Genomic DNA, 17,361 nt, shown 5'->3' on the forward strand with positions numbered 1-17,361 from the left:
TCCGCCTAGCCACGCCCTCCTGCGTGAGTGACGCCACCTGGGAATTCCCTCCTCCCCTCTGCCTGTGGGTTCTGCGCCGTTGCGACCTTGCTGGTGGAAGACGCTTCGCTCTGAAGCTTGCCTCGGGCTGTCAAGGAGCCAGACCCGAGGGTACGGGCGGTGTTCGATTTCTCGACCTTGGAGCCCGCTAGGGATGTGCGTTCGCTCTGTAAAAATTCACCCGGCCCACCGCTTCGTGATCTGTGCACTTTTCAGCACGTGTATTTTATAACACAAAGCCAAATCCCAGTTGTTAGGTGCATATTTAGAATTCTTAGGTCTTCTTAGCAAATTGCCCTTTTAGCATTATGTAATGTCCTGCTTTATTCCTGGCACTTTTTTTTTTTTTTTTGCTTTGAAGTCCACTTAAATATTAATATAGCCACTCCAGGTTTTTGTGTTTTTTTGAAAAGCAAAGCCACAGAGAAAGAGCAGCAGTAGTTATCGTCCACCCTCTGTTTCACTCCCTAAGGTCCCTGGCAGCCAGGCTGGGCCAGGCTGAATCCAGGAGCCCAGAACTTTGAGTCTCTCATGTGCGAGGCAGGAACCCAAGCACTGAGGCCAACCTCTGCTGCTTTCCCAGGTGCATCAGCAAGAAGCTGGATCAGAAGTGGAGCAGCCAGGACTCAACCCGCAGTCATATGGGATGCCGGCTTCACAGGTGGTGGCTTAACCCACTATGCCACAATGCTAGCCCGGTAAGGTACAGACACACATAAAGAATCAAGAAGTTCTACAGGCTTTGTCAAGACAAAGGGCAGTCTGTAGCCCCTTCCACCTTGTTCCTTTTCCCAGAAGCAACCACTTCCAATTCCTGCACTTGACCATTTTAGTATTTGTTCCCATGACTGCACATGACATGCTTGTATGCTGTTGGCTTCCTTCCCTGGTGTTAGGCCATATTTGTTGACTTCCCACTGAAGATGAGGTTTTGGTCCCTTTGTGTGCTCACTCTGCTTTGTCTCTCTCCTCTCTGTATCTCTGCCTTTCAAATAAATAAGTTGTTAAAAATAAATAAATGATGTGTATACACAACTTATATAACAAAAAAATCTTAAAATATGGGCAAAGACTTATTAAGGAAAAGCAAACAAAAGGAAGAAGAGCAAGTCCATTTTAATATTAAAGAAAGTACATTAAGCTTTCCCTACTGTGCTTGTGAATTAGCCCATTTCTCCTCACTTCCTGTATCTGGAATATGTGTTGATAGAATCTAAATTCAGAATTTCCACCAGGGTTTTTCCTTTTCTTTATCCCTGATACTGCTTTTTTGCTTTAAGGGTGAAGCGGCCTAAAACTGCTGCAACTTAACTTTCTTCTGATTAGTATTACCTGGCATACCTGTTTGGTTTTTTGTTTTTTTTTTTTTTTTCTTTTTCTTTTCTCTCGGACCTTTATCTATCTGTTGAAGTCCTATACCTTGCAAACAGCCCAGCTGTGATCCCAGGTAAACTGACAGGGCCCCAAACGGAGAAATGGGCCGCAGGGTCTGGGAGATCAGACCTTTAAGAGTTTCACAAAGGCTCAGACAGCTTTGAGAGTTCCAGGCTCCTTCCCCTTACCTGGGTTCACTCACCCTTAGATTTTTCTTGGCTTGGGAAAACAGAGCTCAGTCAAGGTCACCATTTTTGTTGAGGGTCTTTTGGACTCTCCGCTAAAATTGAGTCTTTTGGGCTTGAGGCTCAGGCCGAATGACATTGTTCTCATTTAGTTCTCTAAGACCCATCCCAAGGTCCCTGTATCGTATGCCTTGGAGCCCACCCCACCTCCCATTCCCCTGGGCACCCCCGGCTGCCATGCACACCAGCCCATTGACTTCTTACCGTAAATTCTTGTAGCTCTGCCTGAGGGTTTTCTCTGGCCACAGGAATATACTGGGGGCGGAGACAAGGGGGCCCAGGGCAGGCTGGAAGTGCCGGGTAGTGATCACCCACATGGGCAGGCCTTGTGGATACTGAAGCATGGGCGCCCCAGCTCCCTTGCCCCTCAGATGAGCTCACTCTGAAACCTCCGGAAGGCCTCCGGTGGCTGGAACAAGTACCCTCAGGAGCCTGCCCCCCTGGTCTGCTGGACTGCACGTCTTTATTGCCCTCTGCAGAGTACAGGCTCCAGCAGAGTTGTTTGCCAGTCCTGATCTCACTCTGAAAAGTCTGGACATAGGCTTCTCCCCTCCCAGATTTGGGGGGAAAAAATCCACATCTCCATGCCTGGACCAAAACAAGATTCTTTTTATTCAGAAAAAGGAAGCAAATTTGTATCACTTGCTACTCTTTGAAGCCTAGACTTCAACAATTTCAGAACATTATTCTCTTTTTAGTTGTCTCCTGCCTCACAGACTATATTTTGTCCAACCAGATTCTTCCTCCTCTTCTTCCTCCTCTTCCTTTACCCGACCTTTAAATACAAGGTACTTCAAAAATTCATGGAAAATGCAATTCAAACATAAGTTTATTTTGGTGCAAAATATTTTGAAATCCATGTACGATTTTTCCCCATTATATATTTTTCCTTGAACTTTCTGGCATACCTTCATATTGTTATCACCCAAGGTCCTTGGCCCAGTATTTTTTTCACCTATTCTCCTGGGTGACCCTATACTTTCTTGTGATTTCAATATTGTTAATGTGTTGATAACCTTTTTGAAAATTCATTCATCTATCTACTTACTTATTGAATAACGTTTATAAAGTGCATTCTGCATATAAGGTCTGTGCTGGATAGTGGAGTTACAGTAGGGAGCCAAACAGAAAATGCCCCTGCCTCATAGTTAACTGTGCTTGAAGGTTGTTGTCATGGACTCATTTGGCTTTCCTTATTTTCTTCCTTCCTTTTTTTTTTTTAAGATTTATTTATTTATTTGAAAGAGTTACACAGAGAGGAGAGGCAGAGGCAAAGAGAGAGAGAGATAGGTCTTCCATCCACTGGTTCACTCCCCAGTTGGCCGCAACGGCCAGAAATGCGCCGATCGGAAGCCAGGAGACAGGAGCGTCTTCCAGGTCTCCCACGTGGGTGCAGGGGCCCAAGGACTTAGGCCATCTTCTACTGCTTTCCCAGGCCACAGCAAAGAGCTGGATTGGACATGGTACAGCCAGGTCTCTAACTGGCGCCCATGTGGGATGCTGGTGCTTCCGGCCAGGGCGTTAACCTGCTGTGCCACAGCGCCAGCCCCTCTTTTCTTCCTTTCATCCATTCTTTCATCTCCACTGATCCATCCCATCATCTATTCATCCACTGGTCTATCGTCGACCACCCATCCATCCTTTCCTTCATCTACTTCTCCATCTATTCACTGGCTCATCCATCCAACCATTGACGTATTCATGAAAGCACCTACCCATTGTCCCATCCATTCGTTAGTTCATCCATTTCCCCAGTCTCAGCATTACTGATACCAAAACAGTGGTGCATCTGGAACCTAGAGAAGGAAGAGGAGGAGAGGGGGAAGACGGGGAAGATGTGGAGGTTGAAGTTGTTGCTGTTTTTTTTTCTGGACTTGGTGGTGAGTGTGGAGAGCAGGAATCCCTAAAAGGGCTCTGTGGGGAGCAATCCGGACTGGACTGAGTTACTGGAATTAAGACTTATTCTATGCATCTGCTCTCCCACAATGTGGCGCTGGGAGAGAAGTAAACAGCTTCTGCACATCTGCCTCCAGTTCAACCAATAAACTGTAGGACTTGCTGCTGATTGGAGGAGAGCAGCGTACTCGGCGTGTGGGCAGCCGAGTTGGGATTGGCAGAGGAGGACTATAAAGGAGGAGAGAGACGGCATGCACGAGGAACATCTAAGGGGAACATCTAAGGGAACACCTGTGCAGCCCCCGAGAAGAGCCGGCCGGCGGTGTGCCGCTCCCCTGCGGAAGTGGGGAATGCGGCCAGGGGGAACTGCCCTTCCACGGAGGTGGAAGGGATAGTAGCCAACCCGGGAAGAACCAGCAGCAAACCCGGGGAGGGCCGAGCAGACAAAAGAACAGCGCAGGGTCCTGTGTTGCTCCTCCACGAAGAGGGGGAGCGACAGGGCTCCCCATTTGATTCGGACTCATCCAGCCTAGTACCTGTCTATGGACAGACATTTGGGAACCCCTGTGCTAGACTAAAAGAACTGTGAATGAGCTCTTAGTTAAGCTTTCCCCAAAAGCCGACCGTGAGACAAGGACTTGGGTACAATTAAATTTTTTTGCAGGCAACCCCAAGACACCTGAGATTCAAACCTATTGAGGACCTTCCAAGACACACATTGCACAACAGACCTTAAATAATCCACCAGGGACAGGCATCTATCACTGGTTGAATGCTGGGGCCTAACTCCCCAATTCTGAGTTGTCCTCCCAACCTATCCTAGCAAATCCTCAGGGATATAAGAAGAATCAAAAGGAGGCACTAGTAGTGGATTGCTGCCACGGTTCTTTATTCTTTTTCTTAAAGATTTATTTATTTGAAAGGCAGAGTTACAGAGAGGTGGAGGCAGAGAGAGAGAGAGAGAGAGAGAGAGGTCCTCCATCCACTGACTCACTTCCCAAATGGCTGCAACAGCCAGAGCTGAGCTGATCCAAAGCCGGGAGCCTGGAGCTTCTTCTGGGTCTCCCACATGGGAACAGGGGCCCAAGGACTTGAGCCATCTCCCACTGCTTTCCCAGGCCATAGCAGAGAGCTGGATCAGAAGTGGAGCAGCCGGGACTCGAACTGGATGCCAGCAGTGCAAGCAGTGGCTTTACCTGTTACACCACAGCACCAGCTCCTGCCAGGGTTCTTTTTTAAAGTTTGTGTATTTATTTATATTTGAAGGGCAGAGTGACAGAAAGAGATTTCATGTGCTGATTCACTCCCCCAGACAGCTTGGGTTGGGCTAGGCTGAAGCCAGAAGCCAAGAATTCCATCCAGGTGTTCTACATGGGTGGCAGGGACCCAAGTGCTTGAGTCACCACCTGCTGCTTCCCAGGGTGTGCATCAGCAGGAAGCTGAATCAGAAGCAGAGGCAGATGTGATTCCAGGCCCTGCAAGATGGGATTGGATACCCCAAGTGCTGGCTTAACCCATTGTACTACAATGTTGCACCTTGCTGTCAGGGTTCTAAGAAGTGTTTGCAGCTTCAGGTGAACCAAGGTGCATCTAGGGGATGTAGGGTGGGGCATTGAAACTACCAAAGAGACCATATTTGCTTGTTTATGCTGCATCCTGGGGACTAGAACAGTCCTAACCCTGATATTTGGCCTACAATGGATGCTTAATAGATATTTGATCAGTGAGTCCTATGTGCCTGCCAGACCCTACCCTTCTGGCTGCACTTCCTTCCCCAGTCTACATGCTACCATCTCTTCTGCAGCTTCCTCAGCCTCTTTGCCCTCTATCACACCCCTAGAGGGTTGCTGGGAGCTGCTGGAAGCATAAGGCTCCCTCCACCCCATGCCTGAGCACGGCTGGCCATCCTGCTGAGGGTCCCTGGGCAGGGGTCCCTCCCCCATCTGCCTCCTCCTGGTGGTGATCCCACTGTCATTTTGGACTCAGTTATGGCCAGACTCTTGAAGAAACACTCGATCGAGACCTCTTAGGGGGCAGAGTTCATCTCCCTAGCCCTGCCTCACAGCCAGGGCTGGGGACCAGCCTGAGGCAAGTGGGGCATTTGCCTAAGGAGAAAAATTTAAGAGTGAAAAAAAATTTCAGTAGGCAAGATAAGAATGGCAAATGTCCTAAACAGCACTCTGGCCTCATAATCAGCCCTTAAGGCATGCGGATCCAGCTGAAATGCCCATGAGAGTATTTCAGGCATGGAAAGCCAAGACACTCTGGGGGGAAAAAAAAAACCTAAATGAAAGATCTCCACGAGTGAGGTCCCAGTGGAAAGAATGGGTCATCAAAGAAGGAGGTACCTTTCTCTGAAGGAAGGAGAGAACTTCCACTTTGACCATGGCCTTGTCTAAATATGATCAGAGTCAGTGAACTCAGGGGGCTTCCATAGCCTTGGCAGCTCATGACAAGAGCCTAGGGTGATTACTGATGCCATAAACAAGAGTGTCAATTTGTTAAGTCAACAACAGGAGTCACTGTGCACTTACTCCTCATGTAGGATCTTTGTCCTTAGTGTGCTGTACATTGAGATTTAATGCTATAACTAGTACTCAAACAGTATTTTTCACTTTATGTTTCTGTGTGGGAGCAAACTGTTGAAATCTTTACTTAATGTATGCTAAACTGATCTTCTGTATATAAAGAGAAACGAAAATGAATCTTGATGTGAATGGAAGGGGAGAGGGAGTGGATAAGGGGAGGGTTGCGGGTTGGAGGGACGTTATGGGGGGGAAGCCATTGTAATCCATATGCTGTACTTTGGAAATTTATATTCATTAAATAAAAGTTAAAAAAAGATTTTTTTAAAAATAAAAGTGCAAATATGAACCATGATGTTCATGATAATATTAACAGAACAAACAAAACCAGAAATAAAAACAGACAGGGTATTGCTGGGAGTTCATTTAGCCTCAGGCCCCAGTATGGCTCCACTTGCTACTAATCCTGCTTTCTGTTACAGATCCTGCAGGCCTAAGAATCCAGGAGGAAATTGATGCCTGCACCTTTGGAATGCAGCTTTTCAAAGGCAGCTTGTTGGGTGGGTAGATGGATAAATATGGAATAGACACCGTGTTGTAAAAGGTTCACTACTCAGTCTATGTCATGGGTAGGTGGATGTCCATTGTGGAATTCTCACCTGTTCTGCATGTTAGAAGTTTCTCATAATATTGAAAAGGAAGAAATAAAAGAGCAAAGATACCAATAAAATAAAATAGGAAGGATACCGAGACTTCCTGTGGTCAAATCAGCCTCACCTAGGAGTCCCTGGATGTCTAGGTCTGGGCTACCCACCACACTCCACTCATGCTGGGGAGCATTCCACAGCGCCTGTCTCCCCCTTGTCCAAGGTCTCTCTCTGGCTCTTGTCCCTGAAATTCTCCTCCCCTACCCACTCCCTGCACTCCAGCAGCAAAGCCTGGGTCTTCTGCACGTCCTGACTGGTCCCTATGGGGCCTACTGGCTCCCTCCTTCCATCCAGCATCCCTACGTTATCAGCCCCTGGGGGGGCGGATGACGTGTGAAAACATGGTCAGTGATAGGGCATCCTTCTATAGGGAAAGACGGCTGAAATGCCGCTCCTGAAATAAAGCACTAGAAATCAGCAGTGCTTATCAACTGGACAGGGGCTAGGGAAGAAAAGAAGCATTTAGGACTCCAGGGTGTGCACAAGTTGATCCCAATGACAAAGATGGAGAACCCTCTTTGAGGGCTGGCAGCTTGCGCTCTGACCGCTGGGGGGCGAGGCAGCGCTGTCTGGGGATCCTGCAGCGAAGGGACTTGGTGTTTCCCAGCTAGGGTCCCAGGCCGAGCCAAGTACACTGACACACCTCTTGCTGCAAGTAGGGACAATTTCTCAGGATCCTTAGCACACCTAGCCGAGATGCCCCCCAAGAACTGACAGGCACCCAGCAGGGCTGACCTGGCTTTCTCTTCCCAGACTCCAGAATGAGCCTTGCCAGACCTTTCTGCTCCCCTGGGCTCCTACCTTTCTGTTCCCACTGTGGACAAGGAGAACTCAGGACTTCTTCCTCCCAACTTCTACCCAGGGTTTTTGGAGGTGGGTAGGGTTAGGGGTACAGAGATGGGTCCCATCTACTCCTGATTCCCATTTCTCCCCAAGTCTGGATATTGGTGTCCTACTGACCAGGGTGTAGGGTTCCTGTGGAGCAGAGCCAGGCGAGCCTGTGGAGGTGGCTGCAGCTGCCCTGAGCCCTTCTGAAGATGAAAAGGATGGAGCTGGTGCAAGGTGATGCTCCCACCTTCCCTCCTAGGAGGAAACCCAGGCTTTTCCTGAAGGCTACAGCCACAGAGCACTCCCAGCATCAGTAGATCTGTGGTAGAGCAGCAGGGGCGGAGCAGCGGGGGCAGGGGCGGGATGAACAAGCAGCCCCTCCTCAGGCCTGGGAGATATCAGTGGACATAGGATGATGGGAAACTGAGGAGACCGTGGCTAGCCATGCTACGTGGTAGTGACAAAGGGGAATCAGGCAGGCAGCAGTGGACAGGTGTCTCAAATGGCCCGCATTGGAGTTGTGGCTGTTGAGGGCACTGTCTGCCCTCCTACTTCCCCTCCAGCCCCCCCCCCCCCCCCCGCCAATGTGGCTGCAGAACCAGGGTGATGCAAGGTCACCTCCGCGGCAGGTGCATCCCCGCGCTGCCTCCATGGATGCTCTACACTCTTGCACATGCATTTACTAAGGCTCTCACAAGAGCGCTCCACTCCACATACCTGTTTTCACATAATCTGTCTCTCACACACGTCTGGCACCGCCAGCAAGGAAAAGCACACAACCATTAAGACATCCTGAGTTCTTTCCGCTGGAACCTGGAGAAATGGTTCCAGACGAGGCATCTGCCTCCCTAGTGGCTTCTCCGGAACAACCCAGCCATTCAGGGGTGGGGCAGGGTGTGTGTTTCCCAGTTCCCACCTGGGATACCTAACCCTGACCCTTCTCAACATTTTCAGAGCTGCACATCCCTGTTTATTGCCTGGTTTCCCACTACTTTTATGTAAGCTCCAGGAGGGCAATACTGAATTTGTTTCTCCTGACAGCCAGCACAGCCCCCGCCCTGATGGGGGCTGTCTGTGGATACGTGTTGAAAGGAGGGTGCATGCGCAGGCGCACACAACCCACCCCACCCTACCCCACCCCCGTTTGTTTGTTAGGATTGCAGATTGAGAACTTCCACTAAATCCTACCCAGAAGAGACATTCCCAACAAAACTGTCCTGGCGACTGAGCAGGCGCCACTGCACGCTCCTTCTGCTCCCGCCAAAACCCAGAGAGGCTCCTCTCTCCCTGCGCTCATGAGTTCTTTCCCCTTGGGTGCCCCTTGACCCTCTCCTGCTGCACCGGGCGTAGCGCAGGAATCCCGGCTGGCGCGAACACAGAACCGACAGGGAGCCGCGCGCGCCTTTGTGTCTTCTTTATTTGCGGATATAATTATGCACCGCACTCTAAATTAGAGATAAATTTTTTTTCTGATATACATTTCATCTTATTCACCACGAGCACACCACACGCACAGTAGAACAGTTCCACAACCTGATAAATTGCACAAGATGAGTTTGGGTTCCTGAAAACCGGCAGACAAGCCGGCCCCGCCGCGGCTAAGCCGAAGGTAATCGCCCGCCCGAAACGGATTTCCGCGCCAGCCTCTCCGGCTGCAGGGTTGGAATGTCTCCGGAATGGGAAGCGCTCTTGCTGGAAATGTCTGGACGCTGTAGTTTCTGAGCACTGAATGGCTGTGAAATGTCCCCCCCATACCCAAAGTCAAGTGTCCACGCCTGCGAGCTGCGCCCCCCTCGCCTCCTTTCTCACCCGCCACGGTGCCCGAGACCCAAGTGTCGAGGTCCCTCCAGGAAGCATAGAAAATGCTGCCCACAAAGGCGCCCCCGCCTCCCTCCAGAACCAGGGTGTTGTGGAAAAGAAAGGACAACAGAAACGCAGACGCGGTGGATCGTGGATCCCTATCCCCTCCCACCCCCCATGCCTGAATAACCAGAAACTAGGAACCAGAGATGTTGAAAGCTTGGCTTCCCAAGCGCGGCGGCAGGGCGCACGGGGCTGGCGGGGGCGGGGTGGGCGGAGAGGGGGAGCGAGCAGGGGCGCGGCCGGGGCAGGCCCTAGCGCCTTAGTCCTCCGCGTTGGTTCGGTAGGCCTCGATGAGGCCCTCCAGGGAGTGCACGAAGCCGGACACGCTGCAGATGCCGCCGATGACGAAGATGGCGACGTCGAAGAAGACCTGGTGCCACAGCAGCTTACGCCAGAGCAGGCGCAGGTGGAAGAGGCTGGGCAGCAGGAAGCAGAGGCCGGCGCCCGTGAGGCTGCCGGTGAGGCCCATGAGCAGCGCGAAGTGCGGCACGTAGATGGCCATGAGCAACGTGAAGACCACGAGCGCGCAGCGGAGCGTCAGCCCCCACGACTTGAGGCGCCCGTCGCCGCCGTAGCAGGCGGGGAAGAAGGCGCGGCTGCCTTCCTGGAAGAGCGACTTCTCCAGCACCTCCACGGCGGCGAAGAAGGGCAGAGGGTAGGACAGGAGTGCCTTGGCCACCAGAAAGATGTTGACCACGGCGCGGATGGAGCCGGGCAGGTTATCCGTAATGACCTCCTTGGTCTCATCCGCCCAGGTGAGGTAGGCGACGAGCGCGAAGAGGCCCTTGAGCACGCAGGCGGCGATGTGCGTCCAGTTCATCATACAGTGGAACTCGCTGGGCTGCTGCATGTTGCCCTCCAGCGAAGGCAGGAAGATCTGCGACGTGTAGCTGAACACGATGATGCCGATGGAGATGGGGAACTTCTTGACGTCGATGTAGAATTTGACCTTCTCCCAGGCCCAATCGCGCGCGCGCGACAGGCAGTAGGCTATGACCAGGATGTTGATGACGAAGTGGGCCAGCGTGCACAGCAGGCTGAACTTGGACACGGCCTTGAGGTTCTTGAGGAAGGCGCAGGGCAGCAGCACGGCTGTGGCGATGATGGACCAGGACTTCTGCGACACGGGCAGCCCAGGGAAGCTGTTGTACATGAGGTTGCCGCTCACCACCACGTACAGGATGCACGTCATCACCAGCTCGATGATCTGCGCCACGTTCACCACACGACCACCCAGCGTGGGGAAGCGCGGGGCACAGCAAGCGTTGGCGATGGCCACGTAGGAGTCCCGCACGCGCACCACCTCGCCGTCCTCGTTCTCTTCGTACAGGCACGCGATGAGGATCTTGCCAGTGTAGCAGCACACCACGGCGGCGAAGATGATGAGGAACAGCCCCAGATAGCCGCCGTGCAGGATGGCGTAGGGGAGGCCCAGCACGAACATGCCCTGCGCGGCGAGAGGCAACCAGATCCGGGCGCTCAGTGGGCGCCGCCCACCGAGAGGGGACTCTGGGGGGCGTGACTTACGGTTACGGCCGGGAGGGGGCGCTAAAACCGCGGGGAGGGACCAGAGGGGTAGGGGGGAGTGAGGGCAGAGAGAAGCCTAGTGGGAGTCCGCTATGAGTCAGTGATGGACAGGCAGGTGTTGCGGCCCGCACTGAGCAGGAAAGGTGTGCTGATGGTTGGGAGGCTGGGAGAAGGCTGGGGGCAGGAAGGCGGAATGCGGGGTTTGGATGGAGGAGATGCGCAGTGGCTGGAGCGAGGTCAGGGGAGGGTGCAGCCTGGGCTCGAGATTTGAGGTGGGGCCTAAGTGCGGGCTAGAGAGGGGAACGAGGCAGAAAAGGGACAGGAAGGGCAGGGGGCTAGAGAGGAGATGGGGGGTGCAGGGCTGAAGAAGCGGAGAAGCCGCAGGGAGGCAGGAACCGAGGCTCCGGGCGGGTGTCGTAAGGCTCTGGGAAGGGGGCGCAGGGCGAAGGGGACCATGCTGGAAACAGGGGATCTTAGGACAGCACTGGAACCGGCCGGGTACACGGCAAGCCCCTAAGCAGAGGTGGGACTAGGAGGGCGAGATGGCTACGGGTGCCTGTCCCAGAAGCCAAACCCAGCAGGGGTCTAGAACCGGGCAGGGCCGTTTGAAACCCAGCCTGAGAGTAAAGGCTAACGAAATTCTGGTTCCCGGAGGCTTACAGCCCTCCAGCTTCCTGCCCTGGCGCTCCCTCCGACTACAGAACCGGGCCCTGGAAGACTCGGACCGCATAGGTGCTAGCGACAACGAAGGCTATCGCAGCCCCCCTCCCACCCCACTCACGTCTTTGTCCAGTGGGCCCTGGGGTTGGGGGGTGCCTTGGATCGGGCCGCCTGGTGTTCAGGGCCTCGCGGAATGACGCTAGAGCCGGGTACCCACAACAATCCCGCCACCGCCTCCTGCTCCCGGGAACTCTACGTTCTGTTCTGCGCCCACAACGGTCGTGCGCTCTGGGGTGGGCACCCGACCAAGCCGCAGGGGTCGGGGACACTTGGGCCTGAGGGCTACTTCGCCCGGAAAACCGCAGCCTGCTGGTCGCTGCCAGCTCCCGGAGTCGTTGTGAGGACTCCAAACCGGCTCCTGACGGAGTCCGGCGCCGCCTGGTGGGAGGTGGGCCGGTGGGAGTAGCGGGAAGAGGTGGAGAGCTTAGGGTCAGAGGTTGTTCTGCGCCCCTGCAACCGGACTTCGCTAGGGTGGCCTGCAGAGGCGGTGGCCTCCTCTTTGCGGTGCAGCCGGGATTTCGGGCGAGCGGGGCTAAGCCTGAGAGCAGAAGGCACTGGTGTATGTGGACCATAGGTGCTCGCATGAGCACACATGTGTGCCTATGAGTGCGCGCCTGGATGTCTCCAACAAGGCTGCCCCTGCGGGAGCGGGCTTCGTCCTGTCTGCATCAGGGCCCGTGCGTGCGTGTGAGAATGTTGCGTGCAAACGAGTGTGTGCAAGCATGTGTTTTTGTGGGGGCGGGGAGTAGGGGTGTACGCAGGTGCGATTGGGGATAGTCCTGTGGTCTATAAATAGATGCGTGTCGTGAGGAGGGGGGCTGTGGGCATGTGTGTCTGCCTATGGACGTTTGCGCGGGTCTCTGCGTGTGTGTCAGGGGAGGAGACTCCCAGCTCAGCGACTTCCCTCTCTGCTGCCCCCCCCCCAAGTCGCTGCTGTGAGTCCATTCCGGAGTCCAAGGCGACACCGTTCCCTCCAATCCTGATTTTCTCTCTCCCTCATCCTTTCCCCAGACTACCTCCCCCTCACCCCCCGCCCGCGTTTCTGTCGCCTTTGCAGGGTCTCTGGGTGCCAGTCTCCCTCTGAAGCTCGGGCAAGCTGTCTTGCAGTGGGAGCAGTGGGAGGGGGTGAGGATCAGGTCAGGAGACATCGCCTAGATAGATCCCCGTGCCGAGCGGAGGGATTCTCTCAGCCATCACCACCGGGGGACCTGGCTGGGAATAGAGCCCCGCATGGGCTGGGGGAGGGGCGGGCGGAGCTGGGAATCCCCTGCTCACCTGGATGGCGTTGGTCACATTCCAGCCCGCCTCCCACGCCGTGATCTTGGGCTTGTCGTGGCCCCCGAACTCGCCGCCAGCCCCCACGGCCTGGTCCTTGGATCCCGAGGGCGGCAGGGGCGCACCACCGCCGCGCTGGTAGTGGATGTCTCCCTCGACGGGCGGCTCGGCGCCCTCCTCGCCGCAGGGCTCGCCCTCGGCTTTCAGGATGTCCATCTGCAGGCCCTGGCGGTGCTCAAAGTCGAGGTCGTCGCAGTGCGCGAAACCCACCGCCTCCTCGTCCGTGGCCGCCTGAAAGCCCATCCTGGCAAACATGCCGCTCACCTTGGCCTGGGACTTGTTGGACACGGACGTGGCCACATTGGACAGCTTGCTGCGGAGCAGGGTGGCCATGGCGGCGGCGGGGCGTGCGGAAAGGGCAGAGGGGGCCGGGGACGCGAGGGGCGCGAGGGCAAACCAGCGAGGGCTGGGGGCGCGAGGCTGCTACCTCCGCTCGCTCTCCCAGCGGCGCCCCGGGGCGCTCTGGCTCATGACCCTCCGCGCTGGCGTTCGAGGCTCACTCCGGGCCGGACTGGCGGGTAGAGGGACTGGCGGAGCGGCAGCGGCGGCGGCGGCGAGTGCACTGCGGAGCTGCCGCGGGGCGCGGGCTGGCTGCGGAGGGCGGCGGCGGAGACGGCGGCGTCAGAGCAGCTACGCGAGGCTAGCGCGGCGCCCCCACCCGTGCGCAGCCCAATGCGCCCCCGCCCCGCGGAATCAGGCGGTGCGGGGGTGGGTGCTGAGGGGGGAAACCCCTCGAGCCAGGGGCATGAGGAGGGGGCGAGGAAAGCAGCCAGGGGACCCCCGGGGGATTCAGAAGTAGACCCGGGCAGGAGAAGGGCGCCCTTGGGAGGACGGCGGGAGGGAGCGCGCGAAAGAGGGAGCGCGGAGGAAGGGTTGGGGGGGCCCCAGTGCTGCATTTCTGGAGGAGGTGCTAAGCCCGGATACTGGCCCTTCCCACCTCGCCGGCCGTCGCGGGGAGGGAGGGAGCGGGTGGGCTGATCTAGTGGTCCCCGCCCTCGGATCATCCCCGCCGGAGTCCGGAAGCTGGCGTTCCGACCTCCTTGGACTGAGAGCTGGTCTGGGAGCGCCGAAAGCCGGCAGGACGGCGTCGCCCGTCCGTGGCGGAGCAGACCGTCTGGGCGTCGGGCTGTCTCCCCGACACCCATCATTCGCCCTTAACCTGGCCTCAAGTCCACCTTGAAGGCAAAAGCGGCCAACTTGGATGCTTCTCAAGGATGCGCAGCTCCGGGCTCGGTCACCCGGGGCCGTCTCCGCCCGTCCAGGGACTCCGCGCTGGAAGTGGTTCTGCGGGTCGCTCTCTACCGACCGCTGTTCAAATTGGGAGGAACGGAGGCGAAAGGTTGGCTTTTCGCTGTCTTTTCGTTTGTGTGTGTGTGTGTGTGTGTGTGTGTGTGTGTGTGTGTGTGTGTGTGTCGGGGGGCAGTGTCTGGAAGTAGGCAGAATGCCTCTCAGCCTCTCTTCACGAGAGGAGCACAGCCGGGGTCCCGCGCGGAGGAAAGAAGGGCGCACTGCGCGGCGGCCCTAGGGCGCGAAGGCTCGCACTGCGCTCGGGCTCAGCCCGGACGCCCCCGCGGGGGCCGCGAGAGCTGTTCGCGTGGAGTGAGATACGTGTGCGCGAGCCGGAGTCAGAGACCCAAAGACAAAGAGCGAGATTGCGACGGGCTGGATCTGGGAGAGCGGCTAACCGGGCGTGTTGCGTGTCTGTGCGGTTTTGTACGCGCGGAGCTGATGTGTTTGCGTGTGGATACATGTGTGTGTGTCTGGGGCTGCCTGCGTTTGCGCGCACGCGAGCCCTTCACCATCGCCTCAGAGCGGATCCCTTGCTGAATGTGGGTCCCTGCATCTGGCCCCAGCTGGGCTTCCGCCCGGATTCTCCCGGTAAACCGCAAGGTTCTACCTGCAGCCCCAGCCTAGGTGGAGAAACAGCGGCAGGGGCGGGAAGAGGGGTGGGTGGGTGACAGAGAAGCTGAAACACTGAAACATGAAGGGGCCGCCGTCCCCCCCTCCTGGGGCCCTTTCTCGGCAGGAGCCCCGTCTCCTCTCCCCAACCCTGCAGTGTCTGTAGATTAGCTCACGTCAGCGCACAAGTAGGGCGGCCCCAGGGCTTTGACCAGCGAGGTGGAGCTACTAGCACACGACTGGCTTTCCTCTCTGCCCCTGCTCCCCTCCAGCCCAGGGGCCTCCTAGTCTCCCAGAGGAAGCTTCTCTCCAGATACAGGGCTTCCAGCGCCCCGGACAAACGCTCTCCTACTCCCTCCCTAGGTGCTTCCCTGGGTACCTGCAGGAGTTCTGGAAAGCCCTCCCCTCCTGTTGGGCAGGAGCAAGACAGGACTCTTTCCCTTGGGCTGCAGACGAGCCCTCCCCCAAACACAGACCCTCCAAGACATCTTAGCGTGAAGAACAAAGGATTCGCCCCCAGCACAGAGATGCTCTCCTCCAAAGAGGCTCTGACATGGAACTGACACACACCCCCCTCTCAGAAACCTGCCCTCTGCAGGGACCCTCCCTCACCCCAGCACCCAGTGCCCCAGAGGAAGAGAGCCTTTCCCTTCCAGATTCCTGTGAACAAAGATCTCCTAACCCCCAGCCCTCCCCTTCTGTTCCTGGTCTGTTCCTTTTGGGCCGTGTGAGATGATTTGGGCAGAGAACGGGTGTGTTTGGAGGGTTCCCTGGTGTCGCCCTGCATGCCACACACCCTGACATCTCAATGTCTTCTTTGACATGTGAGTCCAAAGCATTTACCCTCTCTTTCCTTTTCCTGTATGGTGTTCATGCTGGACAGCCCCAGGTCTGGTCCCTGCCCACATTCCCCATCCTGACTTTTGTGCCTGGGAGGGAACTCATAGAGCACCCAGCCCAATCATCCTTTCTTCCAGGCTCAGAATGCCCCATCAGATCCTCATGTTTGTCCTGACTTACAGATAGGTAGACCCAGCCCCACACAACAGAGTGTCCTGTTCAAGGTCACAGAGTCCAGGTGCAAGCTGGGCCAGAACCCCATAAACCTGTCCTCCCTCTCTGGTGTGCCTGTCTTGTCCCCTCTCCCTTGTTTGATACTTGGCTGCCTCACTGCTCTGAGAGATGAAAATTGAAATCAGATTCCAGTCCCTCTAGCTCCAAGGAGATGCCAGCAATTGGGGAAGGAACTCCTTCTTTGCCTCCTTTCCTGATGTTTGCAATAACTACCTCTTCCCAGGCTGAAGGAAGCTGTGGCAGTTCCCAAGACAGCCCACCTCTTGTTGGAAAATCCTGCTTCATTGTGTGTTAGCTCTGCAACACTGGACTACTTAAATTCTCTTAGCTTTCATTTCATCATCCCTAACTTGGGAAGCTAATATTGGCAGTCTCATAGAATTATTGAGAGAATGTAATGAGATCTCTTATGTAAAATGCTTGTGCTTAGCACCCAATACTTGGTAACAACCATTGTATTCTTGCTGCTATTGTCACAACATGCCCAATGGCATGTAGGAGAAAAGTGGGTGTACAAGAAAAGCCTGTGGTTGGTCTGAGAGTCTGAGTGATGCATTACAAAGCATCACTCTCCTGTTTGCCCCCATCCCTTTCCCTACCTCTTCCAGTCTTAAGCTGACCTGGAGGGATGGAAATGAAAGTCAGGTGTAGGCAGAGGGCTGGGGACCAGGCAGGCAGACCCAGGAAACAAAGAAGATGGCTTACCTGGCTGGTAATGAGCTAGCTTCTCCTCTGGGAGGTGTTCAGTCTCAAAATCCTGACTAGGTACAGCATTGTGGTGCAGCAGGTGAAGCCCCTGCTTGCAACCCCAGCATCCCATACCAGAGTGCCAGGTCAAGTCCTGGCTGCTCTGCTCTGATCCAGCTTCCTGCTAATGCATCTGGGAAGGCAACAGAAAGTGGCCCAAGTACTTGGACTCCTGCCACCCATGGAGGAGACCAGGACAGAGTTCCTGACTTCTGATTTGGCTTAGTCCACCCTGGCTGTTGCAGTCATTTGAGGAGTGAACCAGCAGATGGAAGATCTCTATCATCTCTCTCCTCTCGCTCACTCTCACTCTTGCTCTCATTCTCTGACATTCTGCCTTTTAAATAAATCTTTAAAAAAAAAAAACTCTAACTATCCTCTCCAGGCACTGCCCCAGAGGAATTTGCAGCTGCTTGGTGCCCTGGGCTGAAACACAGCACACACATTAATTCACACATAGAGAATGACAAGCCACAGGCAGATGCACAGAGACACAGGGACCAAAATACAGCTTCAAGTTCATTGGTAGCTTTACACGCTCAGGTCAAAAGAGCAACACACCAGGTCAAGGCCAAGCTGGCA

General features: G+C 55.2%; 1 protein-coding gene and 1 long non-coding RNA gene across 2 annotated transcripts in view; one reads left to right on the top strand and one right to left on the bottom strand.

Moving 5' to 3' along the window:
- Positions 1-9,013: 9,013 nt before the first annotated feature.
- On the bottom strand, positions 9,014-13,886 carry SLC32A1 (solute carrier family 32 member 1). Its single transcript, XM_070051843.1, has 2 exons — positions 13,000-13,886; positions 9,014-10,924 (listed from the first exon to the last, which is right to left on the bottom strand). The coding sequence occupies exons 1-2, from the start codon at positions 13,390-13,392 to the stop codon at positions 9,737-9,739; spliced, it is 1,581 nt and encodes a 526-aa protein (XP_069907944.1). The 5' UTR covers positions 13,393-13,886; the 3' UTR covers positions 9,014-9,736.
- An 86-nt stretch (positions 13,887-13,972) lies between these two features.
- LOC138844303 (uncharacterized) overlaps positions 13,973-17,361 on the top strand; it is a 29,563-nt gene continuing 26,174 nt past the window's right edge. The window contains exon 1 of the long non-coding RNA XR_011379899.1: positions 13,973-14,398. This is a non-coding gene — a long non-coding RNA (uncharacterized lncRNA). The remainder of the gene's footprint in view (positions 14,399-17,361) is intronic.

This window comes from Oryctolagus cuniculus, chromosome 11 (assembly GCF_964237555.1).
Source record: "Oryctolagus cuniculus chromosome 11, mOryCun1.1, whole genome shotgun sequence".
Classification (NCBI taxonomy): domain Eukaryota; kingdom Metazoa; phylum Chordata; class Mammalia; order Lagomorpha; family Leporidae; genus Oryctolagus; species Oryctolagus cuniculus.